The sequence below is a fragment of the Diaporthe citri genome, assembly GCF_014595645.1.
Source record: "Diaporthe citri strain NFHF-8-4 chromosome Unknown scaffold_1, whole genome shotgun sequence".
NCBI lineage: Eukaryota > Fungi > Ascomycota > Sordariomycetes > Diaporthales > Diaporthaceae > Diaporthe > Diaporthe citri.
In genome coordinates this window covers 10,586,432-10,598,604 of record NW_025064846.1, presented here as the reverse complement: position 1 = coordinate 10,598,604, position 12,173 = coordinate 10,586,432, and the positions used below count along the sequence as shown (strand labels likewise).

The 12,173-nt window shown below is 54.8% G+C and overlaps 2 protein-coding genes across 2 annotated transcripts; one reads left to right on the top strand and one right to left on the bottom strand.

Moving 5' to 3' along the window:
* Nucleotides 1-5,591: 5,591 nt before the first annotated feature.
* INS49_002743 (uncharacterized protein) lies at nt 5,592-7,724 on the top strand (the record flags this gene model as incomplete). The annotated part of the gene is made up of 7 exons (XM_043163546.1): nt 5,592-5,727; nt 5,800-5,947; nt 6,011-6,191; nt 6,248-6,957; nt 7,020-7,107; nt 7,172-7,456; nt 7,524-7,724. 7 exons carry the CDS (start codon nt 5,592-5,594, stop codon nt 7,722-7,724), a joined length of 1,749 nt encoding a protein of 582 aa, XP_043032052.1.
* Nucleotides 7,725-10,728: 3,004 nt separating this feature from the next.
* INS49_002742 (uncharacterized protein) lies at nt 10,729-11,065 on the bottom strand (the record flags this gene model as incomplete). Its single annotated transcript, XM_043163545.1, has 2 exons — nt 10,729-10,864; nt 10,929-11,065. The coding sequence occupies 2 exons, from the start codon at nt 11,063-11,065 to the stop codon at nt 10,729-10,731; spliced, it is 273 nt and encodes a 90-aa protein (XP_043032051.1).
* Nucleotides 11,066-12,173: the final 1,108 nt, after the last annotated feature.

Sequence of the window (12,173 nt, the reverse complement as noted above, 5' to 3'; positions counted from 1 at the left end):
CTTGCCGCCGCTGCTGCTGCCCAGGGCTTAGGCTGCAAACCTGTCGTTCCAAGATAGGCGCAGATACACTGAACCTGTAGGGAGCGAAAAAAAAAAAAAAAAGAAATAGCGGTCAAAGTCGGCAGCCTTTCCCTTCCCTTTCATTTCACCAGCAGCCAACCTATGGTGCGAAGGAGATATTTCGGACCAAGACCAGTCTAGATCTGGTTGATCTGCGGCTGCAATTTCACGGGCCTGCAGCTCACGTTACTTTTGCACACCAACAGCCGGGTTCTGGTTCGAGGTGCCGTCCCATCGCTCTCGAGGCAAAACGGCCAAGCAGGAACAGGCGCTGAGCCGGGAGGCGAGCAACACACACGGCTGCGGCGCTCGCAGTGGGAAGTGTGCTTGTGGTCCCCTTGTTAGCAGGCGGTTGACGTGGTAGCATCTGGAGAAACTTCAAGTCACAATGTCATCATGCAGTTCTGAGGTGGCCCAGTGCTGCGTGGCAGCTCCCCCACCGTATTGTGACTCTGGGCGCGCCCTTCTGGGGAGCATCAGAAGTATGTTGGTTGACACCGGGAGCGCTTCTGGAGTCTTGCTCACTCCGCAAACCCTAAGGTATGGGGTTAAGTGGCAGTTTCTGGACTCGACCTGCATACAGACAACTGGTCTGTTGAGGGTCTCGCCAAATACCGGTGGGCACTTGTCAGCCAATACCTGCATGCTTGTTCCGCGTTGCATCGATTTCCATCAGATGCGAAGCCGCAAGCAGATAAGCACGATCCGCCCTTCGCGACTCCCATTTGGCCAAGATAGCCGCCATTGGGCGGCCGCAGTTGGACAAGGGCGGCCCCCTGGAGGTCTTCCGTGGCCCGCGCCCCCACCGAACTCAAACGACGACAGGGGCCCAGAAAAGGTTTACACAGTATGGACACAGCCTTTCTGCGGCAGTACACGTAGATTGAGAGAGAGAGAGAAAAAAAAACGGAGCAAACAAGCGCCTGGTTTCCCTTGGTCGTACGACCACGAGGGCCACAGAGGCGATGGCCTGATCAGCATGTCGAACACCGAAAGCGCTGGCACGGTGACTGCGGAGGATTCTCAAGTTGACTTGATCATGCGAAATGTGAAACTTGCAAGCAGAGAGGGAAACACTATAATTGATTAGCTATAATGCAAGCGGCGGAGGACGCTCCTCGCGCCGATGTGTGCTCAGTGGTGGCCGGGATACCTAGGTGGAGGGGAGGGCCCTGATGCCGTTCACCTGGGCGAGCTGTCGGGGCCAAGACGGCACTTTAATGCTGCAGCATCTAATAATCCGAAGCGTGATCTCAGTCGGCCTCAAGCTGGGAACCTGGTGACGGACCTCTGAGCACCATGAACTATAAGCAGGCCCTGTTATAGATGGGGAAGGTATGTTTCGGGGTGGCTTAAGTGGAAACAAGATCGTAATTCTTGTGCATCAGAACAGTACCAAACGCAATGGCATCACTCGTTGGATGTTCAGATCAGTTCCATCGAAGAATTAGCCAGAGGCCTCGCCGTTCAAGGTGACAAATGAAACTAAGACGGGGTGCTACTACGGCGTGCCATCCCCGCTCGTGGCCACCGTGTAGGCTGGCCTGAGGAGATAGGTTCAAATATTGGTCAGCGTGTCAACCGAAAAGTTCTCGCTGTAGTATGGGTGGCGCTCTTCATGTGAGGCTGGGCACCATTGGAGCGGCAACCACCGCTAATTGAGCCATGTTTGGGAAGGTTGGCTGCAGTACGATGCACAAAATACAACGGGAGGACACGGCTGCTTGCCTCCGTCCAATTAACACTCTGGACCCTAGGCGCGGCAGTCTCAGAATGTTGTCAACTGACAATCGCACTGGGGCAAGTCCAGCCGCGAAGGCCTCGAGGGCCGGTCCAATGTGAGATGCGTATACCTGTTGGTTAATTCCTCTGAACAAAGCACTTTGTTTTCGATTGTGCTGCAGGACCCAGGAGGTCGATCGGGGGCAAAAGCGTGAGAGCGCATGATGATATCGATGAGGTTCCGTCATCTGATGTGTAAAGCGGTGTGCAGCACATATGTTGGAGAGCTGAAGGACGTTTATGCGACGGCAGACATTGACAGTTTGTCCCAGGGATCGTCCGTTGTGCTGGTATGCCGATACTATTTTTGGGAGCGCACCGGGCAGAGCACAGGCTCAGTCCGGGGTTGGCTTCAACTTGGGGAGATAGCTGGAGACAAGAGGATGCTGCCGCCGTGACAATAGCTGTCGGGCTCTCAAACATGCGGCCGAGCGGCCTGGACAGACGTACTGGTCGCTTGGTTGCTGGCGGTCTGCCCTCAAGTTGTGTGGTTTTCAATCGCCTAGCTCGAAACGCAAGTCTGGATGCGAGCCGCGTCTGGATTGCTCTCTTTCAACCACCGGAACTGGTTTGCATTAGGCCCAGTCAATTTGCGTTGTGAATCGAATCGGATGCATATGCAGCTCCGCATGGCTGTGGCCGCGCACTCTGCCATGGCTAGCAGGACGCAATGCCGCTTCATCTTCGGGTGTAAGACGCAGGTAGGATTGCTTTCGGCGCACGAAGAGCCACCGGGCTGCAGGTAATCGCATGGCAAATGCTTTCGTACGGCGTGTGATGCTACTGCTGTGGCGCAGAAGAAGGTGAGGTCTTGCCGAGCCCAACTCGTTCAAGATTGTAGACGTTGCGAGGCTTACTCGACGCACCACACACAGCCGCTCAAATGAAATGTCGCATGAGCAAGCAGTGCGACGGACAGCCCATCGAGGGAAATCGTGAGGGGGATAGTTGATGAATCTCGAGTTGCATGTTCGGCTCAGAAGCTGATCGTATCCTCTTCGCGGGCTTTGGTCGATGATCAATGGATCCGGGGGCGGAAACGATGGCCCTGGAGCTGTGGAGGAGCGCGGCCTTGTCCGACACAAGGAGGTGGAGGGGTCGGCAGAGTCGAATCAACTATCGCGCCCGCCCTGCCTGCTGGCCCGAACTCGGGGCAGGTGAGCAAGCTCACTTTGTCTAGCAATGCTTTGCCTACTCTGGCACTGCACCACATAGAGGAAGCGGATTGTCATCGGCTTCGCATTGTCGAGGGACGTCGAGCGGGACACCACCATGAATATAAAATGAAGCCGCCTCGGGGACGGCAGGCGGTTCGGCGGTTCAGCATCGCGCTCAGGGGCACCCTCTCAATCTGACGGACAGGGGACCCTGTCCCTGGGCCAGGTGTGGCCGGGACAGACATGCAAGAAGCACATGCCATCTGTAGTGGAGCAGTAGCGTCCGTGTCCGTAATGCAATCTAAGAGAAAGTCTCCGTTTGAGGCCCTCAGCGGGCTCGAGCAACACAGTGGAGTGGGTGCCGGGCCACGCTGCCATACCTCTTGCAGGTTTAGTGGAGCCCTAATTGATTGCTTTGCGACGACGAGGCGCCCAACCCAAATTTTGTCTGATTTCCCAGAGTGCAGCCGCGAAAATGGAATGGGCTCGGGCGTCCGGTGCTTCAGGCCTTAAGCTAAGATTAGGATGGAGAGGAGTGTACCTCAGTGATTTCGGCACAGAATTGCTCCTGACGCGGGCGGCTTCTGGGTAGCAATGTAAGGTGCATGTCTGGCCGTCTGTCCCGTCTGTGTGGCCTGGAGGTCTGGCCGCGGTCGGCAGCACAGATACGACGATATTCAATAGCCAATACACTGGCCCCGGGTGGTAATTTCAGCGCAAGGGCAGAGGCTGGCCCCCAGGGCCCCTCTGTGCCAGTCCTGTCTGCCTGTCTGTGCTTCTGGCGATGTGTGTGGTGGGATCGTTCTGTGTGTAGCGCATCCTGTGATGGGCAGCCGGCCACTCGAAAGGGTGCGCTGGTTAGACGTGGGGTCTGATGAGGCGATCAGCCGTTGGCGAGATCGACAGAGGTAGACGAGATGCCATTCGGTGAGGCCTTGGAGCCCCGTGGTTCGAAGTGGCATGGCGCCTGGAGTCGTCCTGCAGCTAGCAACTGTTGCGTGTGGGAACTGTCACGGCGTGGGTGGTCGTCTGGGAACGGAATTGCAACACGAGGGCGCTTGAGGCTTCAGCGAGGCGTGCATACTGGGCAGCCAGCGGCGAGTTGTCGAAGCAGCAGGAGGAGGAATTCGATGGTGGACTTGGGTGCCGGCACTGGCCGACACAGTGTCAAAATGCCTGCACGGTGAATCCGTTTTCGCCAGCGTCCCGCGAGGAACCCTGTGCCAGGGTGGAGACCTTTGTGGTTTTTGTCTGGTGCCGGCAATCTTTTTTCTGCAGTCCCGTGTCCATTTCATATCGCGATCCTCGCTTTGGCTGTGTGTTGTTTTTCTCGTCGACCTGGGAGGCGTCTTGTAGTTCATCTCGTCAGAAAATCCAAAATGTCGGAAGGAATAGCGGCCAGATGACGTCGTTTCCGAACCTGACAGCATGACACGGCGTGGTGCATTATCATGTTCGTCCATATGGAGGCAAGCAGAGCGGTGCGGTGCGGTGCGTGCAAGGGACTCCTTTCCTCTGCACACACATGCCCAGAACAGAAGCTGTAGGCCCTGAGAATCATCTTCAGGCGTCACAATCGAACGAGCGAGCACACAGAGTGCGCGATGGTACCGGGTACTGGTGCTGCAGAAAGTTGAAATGAGGTATGGATGGACCCCTGCCTGGTGCACCTCGAAGCATCTCCCATCCCTGCCGTCGCCAATACTTCAGCTCAGGCACATGCTTCGCCGTACCGCACCGTACCGCACCGTATCGCCTCCCTTGTCTTCGTCCTCCTCCTCCTGAACTAGGTACTCCCGTAGACCCCACCATCACCACGGGGATGAGAGATTGTTGCTGTAGGTCAGCCAGCCGGACATGGTCCGTTTATAAACAATCTGTGGGTGATGCCGGATCTAGATGGCCAAGGGGGCCAGAGGACAGCTTGTGCGCCTGGGAGGGTTCAATTTATGGTGGCCGGGAGAAATTACACTTGATTGTTCCGTGGTACCGCGCAGAGCCAGAGGAACAGAATGTCTGCTGCAGTCAGAGAGGGGGTACGTACCTGGGTACGTTCCGCGACCTTGGCAGCCCGGCTCTCATGGCAACCGTCGCCCGCGTCTTGTCGACCGTTTTGCTGCCGCACACCCCCTGAGACCCCTGTGATTTCCAGGCGGCGCGCGCAGGGAAGGGGCCTTGTGGTCAATGCTCCCTCATCAGGGAAGAAAGATTCGTTGATTTTGGGTGACCCATGTTGACCCATGTCGACCCTGGCTGACCCATACAAAGAGCCCAGTCACCCTTTCCCTGACCTCCCTCCCAAGACCTCCCAAATCAAATAAAGTGCGACCCAGCCCGAGTTCCCATCCCTTCGCTCTCCTGATTCCGCAAACTTCCACTGTTGTCGTCCCGTCAACTGCCTCTCCGCCGTCTTGGAATCTCCATCAGCAACAAAGGGAATATCAATACCCTTAAGCTTAAGGCATCTTCAGTCAGGGACTCCCTGTATCTACATTCTCGCCTCACCCACTCCGTCTTCTTTTGTCTTCCACTTCTAGTTTTTGGTTTTTAGAGATACCCAGTTTCCTTCCCCAACACAAACCCCCAATCACAATGGCCGAGGAACAGAAGCCCGTCGCGGTCCCCGCCGAGGAGACTCCTGCGACCACCACCACCACTGAGACTGCTGCCGCTGCCACCGATGCCGCCGCACCCGTCGAGGCTGCCAAGGAGGAGACTGCCCCTGCTGGTATGCGACACACCCCCCTGCCCTCAACACAAAGCCAAACATCGACACAACTTGCTGACCATCCACCCACAGCCACCGAGGCAACAAAGGAGCCTGCCACCGAGACCCCTGCTGCTGAGGCCGATGCCACCGCTGCTGCACCAGCTGCTGAGGAGGCGAAGAAGGAGGCCGAGCCCGTCGAGGACGGACAACTCGAGCACAAGGGCAGCAACTTCCCCAAGTATGTAGCACCAGCGCCTCAAGACAAGACAGCTTGTTGGACCTGTTGCTAACCATGCGCCAGGAACTTCATCTACTCCAAGAAGTTCTTCTGGTTCGGCTCCGAGGCCGTTGACCCCAAGAAGGTGCCTGCGCTGCTGAAGGACCACCACCTTGCCGCATGGGCCAGCGAGACCGGAAAGGGTCTGCTGTTCTTCAACGAGAAGGGCCAGGACAAGGCCGCGCCCACCAGCGCCATCGCACTGGTGAGTTGACCATCCTACCCCATGTCCCACCTGTAGCCTGCTGACCTGTCATTAAGCACGATGCTGTCGAGCCCACCGCCGAGGGCCCCAACAAGTTCGTCTTGTCCTCCAAGGGACACAAGCACACCTTCAAGGCTGGCAGCGCCGCCGAGCGCGACAACTGGGTCAGCCAGATCAAGCTGAGGATCGCCGAGGCCAAGGAGCTCGCCCAGACCGTCACCGAGTCTGAGCAGTACAAGGCCACCCTCGCTTCTTTCTCCCCCGCCGTCAAGAAGGAGGAGAAGAAGGAGGAGAAGGCCGAGGACAAGAAGGCCGAGACCGAAGCCCCCAAGGCCGCTGAGGAGACTCCCGCTGCTGAGGGCGCCGCCGCCCCTGAGGCTGCCGCCGCCACCACTGAGGCCGCCGAGGGCGAGACCAAGGAGGAGGCCAAGGAGGAGGGCGCTGACACCAAGAAGGACGAGCGCAAGCGCTCTGCCAGCAGGAAGCGCGCCTCTATCTTCGGTGCTCTCCTTGGCGGTAACAAGAAGGGTGACTCTTCCGCTGCCAAGGACGTGAAGGCCGAGGACAAGAAGGAGGAGACTGTCGCTGAGGTCCCTGCTGACGCCGCCGCCACCGAGACCCCCGCTGCCGCCGCCACCGAGACCCCGGAGACTGCGACCGAGGCCACCAAGGAGCCTGAGACCGCCGCCGCCACCGAGACTGCCGCCGCCAGTGAGGAGTCCAAGGGCAAGGCCGCTGAGAAGCCCACGCCTACCAAGCGAACCAGGTATGTGGTGTATTAAAACTGCAACAATCGCTACACGGGTCGCATCACTAACATGTCTCCAGCCTCTTCGGTGGCCTGTCGTTCGGCAAGAAGAAGCCTGAGGAGGCTGCCCCTGCCACCCCGGCCAAGGACACTCCTCCCGTCTCCGAGGTAAATATGCTCTGCACGCTTCACTCATTGCCAGGTCATAGAAGCTGACATTCACGGCGAATAGGACGCCCCTGTCATCCCCAAGCCCGACACTGTCGAGCCCCTGAGCACCGAGGTTTCCAGCCCGGCTAACGTGCCCGCTGAGACCACTGAGGCTGCCCCTGCCGTTAACGGCGAGAAGAAGGACATCAAGACCGACAAGCGCAAGTCGTCTTTCCCCTTCGCCTTCGGCAAGAAGACCGAGTCCAACCCCACCGGCCCCGCCGCTGTTGAGGAGGGTGCCGCTTCTCCTGACGCCGAGAAGGCCAAGAGCCCCAACCCCTTCTCCAAGTTCCGCGCTACCATCAAGGTTAGTGAACAAGATGACAGATACCGCACTTAACACAAAAGAATCTGCTTGCTAACCCGGCAAACAGAACAAGGGCAAGGCTGCTGAGAAGCCCGCCGACAAGGCCGAGGACAAGCCCGCTGAGGGTGCCGCCGAGGAGGCTGCGAAGCCTTCCGAGGAGGTCAAGGCTGCTGAGGAGACCAAGCCCGAGACCGTCCCCGAGGAGACCAACGAGCCTGCCAAGGACGCCCCCGTCTCCAGCACTCCGGTCGTCACAGCTTCCGCCTAAAGAAAGCTGAAGAGTCATCTCAGCAGGCATGGGGCAATCACGACATCTTGCCCCATGCGAATCGACGAAACAACACTATAGAGCGAGGTCGATGACACGAAAGGCGTCGCATGAAGGGAGCATCACACCACTTATGATACCCACTCCCTGGGTGTATGGGATCGGATTTGCATTTCGAGATACCCAAACGAAATTCCCATTTGTCTCGGAGCAACTTATCGACTGGGGGGAGGCCGACTTTCCTTGTTTTGACTCCGTCCGCAATATCGAGTTCCCGCGTTCGCAACTCAATGTCTTTTGTTTTTGATACCCGAAGTATACCCAAAGACAGTCGTTTGGAAGGGGGGATGAAATGATGGAAGGAACCGGTGGATATAAACCAGAAAACCCGCACAAAAAAAGAGATGTCTGGAAAACAACAAAAGATGGGAAAGGTTTGGTTTCGAGATGTGTTGATTGATGGAACGGTGCATGCTTCTTCAGTCTCGCTCCCTTGCGTCGGGTCACGTAGGATCTTGATGCGCTGGGCGGCCTAGAGCATTCATTTCACTAATAGCTAATATAAACTCTCGTGTGTTGAACCTCGTCACCTGACATCTCCCTGATCTCTTACTGCTATAACAGATGTGAAGCCGTCCTGGCTACACCTAGATATGCTCTGCAATGTGCTCATGTGGTGGCTGCTCCCACCACACACAATCTGGTCTGCTTGGTCGTGCATTTAGCGATCGATCGTGCGTGGATCGTCATCGGTACCGGAGCTGGGTAGAGACCTCGGCCCCTGATCCTTGAGTGCAATGCACTGGGTCCCTTGGTCTTCCTGCCTCATCTACCTGACACGGAGTTTGGTAGGTAGTATTGATGCCTGAGCCAGCAGCGTCCCTTCACGGCTTGATGGGCAGATGGGCACGACTCAAGCAAGCTCCTGCTTCCTGACCGTTGCTTCACCGTCTGTTCGTCACCTTTTCCCTGTTCACGACCAAGAAAGCAAAAAGCTTGGACCGAGGCGGTCTAGGGCCAAACGGTAGGCCAGGAGAATTTGGCTGATTGGCATTGGGAGATTGGCGAGTCGTCTGATGTGCTGCTTTCTTCTCCCGCCTCGGTGTATCTAATCTACCTGGTTCGTGCCGACCGCGGTTGGTCTACGCAGACTAAACACTTGCCTTGCTTGAATGGAGTTGCGTGGGTGGGTTTTGGGACCTGGGAGGAGTGGGAGTCTCGGCCGCAGGCATCATCCTGACCTACCCCCGAGCCTTTTATCCTGCGTTGTGTAAGTCGACTCCCCTGACAGACCAAGAACCCCCCGCTAATAATCTGACAGAGTTTTGGGGCGCCCGTGGTACGACTTTCCCACCGAGGGGATCTCTACCACACAGGACGGAGCGCTCCTCTGCGTCTCATTTGCTGCCCTGGTTCCTCGATGACGTGCATGCACGCCTGTCGGCGCACGACTCGCCGCCGGCCGGGCCAGGGCTGGCGATGCCCCGTGTCAGTTCTGGGCTAGTCGAAAGAGCGGTGCCGGGTCTCGTCGGAGCGTGCCGTCGTCGTCTGGCTGGCTGTCCTGACGCCGGCTGGAGTGTATGCAGCCCACTGCACCGTGGCATGGGCACCGCAACGCAACGCACCTGGGCGGGTTGCAACTGTCAATTGACGGGCGGGCGGCCGGTCTGTTGGGTCTGTCGAGCTGCGGACAGCAGATGATCTGCGGCGGGTCGCCTCGCGGTCTGACGTGGTTGTATCGCCGTATACGAGTGCCAATCCGGCGCCCCGTTTACTCGGGCCCGAGGCGCTAGCCCGTCGCCTGGGGAGTATGGCTTTGTGTTTGCCTATCGGGCGGTCGTATGGGAAAAGGGGTTGCTCCCAGCTCGGTATGAGATCCAGTTGTGCTTCGACGTCTTATCTGAAGGCCGGACATGGCTGACGCCTTGCGTGCCGGGGACGAATTCGGATTGGTCAGGCAGGCAGGCAGGCACGAGAAACAACGTATGGCGCTGAGAATCTTGTTTGACCAAAATGCTGGACATGCACGTAGTATTCTAAGTGCCTTGCTCTGTCGTCGGACGCCTTCAACACGCCTGGACAGCGGTCTCCAGGACGACTTGCTGGGGCGAAATCCGTGGCTCATACCCGGCAATCGCCTGGCGAGTCCCTCCGGCATCAATAAAGAGGTATGCTGCTAGCTGGCGGACGACCGACGAGGACCTCCCTTCTCTGCCGAAAACGACGAGGCAGTGTCTAGAAGCACGAGGGCTTCCTGCATGCAAAGCTGTCGTGACACTCCTTCGCAGTTAACGCATGCTTTAAATCTCTGCAGTGGAAGATGCGAACTTTTTTTGCATCACTGTCGCGCCTTCTATCTCGGCCGCGCCTGCGCCTTGTCTCACCTGCCAAGGCATGCATTGTGATCAACATGCCTGGTACCAACTTCCGCGGTCGATTTGTGTAACTGTTTGGGCTGTAGCTAATGTTAGGGGATCTCAAAGGCATGTGATGCGTCTTACAGCTGGCACAGCAAGCATTGGTACTGCTTCGCCGTCTCGTTGGGTTATGATGCGAAATAGATGCAGTATCTCGAGGACGACTCGAGTGCCCTTCTGCACTGCGTCTTCTCATGAACGCGCTGCTGTCTTTAAGGCCAGACTCGGGTGCATCAATACAGAGGGCTTTTTCTTTCTTTTTTATAAAAAAAAAGACCGAAGAAAAAAAGAAACAAGGCTGAGCCGCATTAAGACGAGAACCTATTCCGAATACTGATACGACGTCATTTGATTCGATGCTGAAATCGGATGTTTTGATCATCAGGTTGGGTATAATCATATCAATCCATACTTCACGTAAGAAACGCTGTTGATTTTCTCCTTGACCCATTCCTCAAAAGATATTCATTGAATTCCTCCTGCGGTATGACGCGTAGGATATTTATGTAACCTCCTGTGGGATACTCTCCTGTGGAAACCCTCATATAGGACAGCCTCCTGTTAGATAACCTTCTGTGGGATAACCTTTAGCTGATAAACTCATCGTTTAGGGGACAGCGAGCGTTCTTCCCGATCTTCCAGCCACCGTTTTCAGAGCACACGTCCATCGGCCTGTTGACCCTCGACATCCGGCCGTCTTGTACTTGGTTGTGTCCTGAAGATCTATTTTCGGGGGCTTTTTTAGTATGTCCCTCAGGGCCTCTCCCATCTAGCGAGACACATAAACCTGTGTCTTAAATGGCTCAGGACCCTCAGCAGTTTCAACGTAAAATGCATTGCGGCCTTGCTGGCCGGGCGGGCAGCGAGGAGGTCTTGCACAACCAGGCCGTGGTCCTCGTAGTCGTTGATGTCGTTGGACTTCATCACTTTTAATATCTTTTGTCAGGTACGTATGATAGCTTCTGAGTAACATAAAGTACTGACTTGAATTTCTTGTGATATCACGGGTTCGGGGTTTGTGGAGAGCTGACTTTTGAATGAAAGGTGGCCCGAGAGCTGCTTGAAGTTGGCCCAGCGTATTTTGGCTCGGGTTGGTGGCAGGTCAGCAATTTTGGTAAGATTGAAGCCGATTTTGAGGGTCCATTTCAAACAATTCCAAAGAGTTCGGAATGGAATGCTTATGGGTAAGAGCTGAGAAAGAATGGTTGAGGAGAAGCTCGTCCACCATGAAGTGATTATTAAGAACCTCAATGGCAAGGGCCAACTACTTTGATTGTCATCTGAAGCCTTAGATCCAATCGATTCTCCACGACGACAGGAGGAGCGCAACACGAAAAACGCGGAACCAATAATTCTGGGCCTGTTGCGGGTTTTCATTACCGTCCGGGCTTTCAGTGTCCATCGTCTCGAGAAGAACCTTAGCAGTCGGACAACAACTGTGTGAAGAAACAATCTGAGGTAGACATCACAACATTTCCTCAATTCCCTATATCTTCTCCCAGAAATTAAGGGAAACACCTGAAGCAAGTCTCCCATGCTCGATGCGTGAACCCTTTCGACAGTTGACAGGAATGTATCATTGGGGGTAAGTCAAGCGGCCTAGATCTGGTCCACCCCCCCATATGGGCCACCCCTGCACACCAAATCCACCAAACAAAACCACTATTTATTCAACGAATTAAATAGTTAAATTTATACAGATTTAAATATATATATTATATTTACTTCCCTATATATAAATAATATTTCAAGAATTTTATATATATTATATATATTAAGATATATATAATTATTTATATATTGCTTTTTTTATATAAGTAAAGATTTCTCTAGTGTTTCTTAATATATAAACCTAATATTTTTAATATAGCTTTATAATATATATATGAACTTAAATTTTAAATCTTATTAATTTAAAAAATTTATTGAAATACTTATGAATTTTTAAATATTAAAATTAATATTTTAAAAATATTATTAAGAAATGCATATATAATATTAGTATTTCTTAATAGATTTTATTTTATAAAAA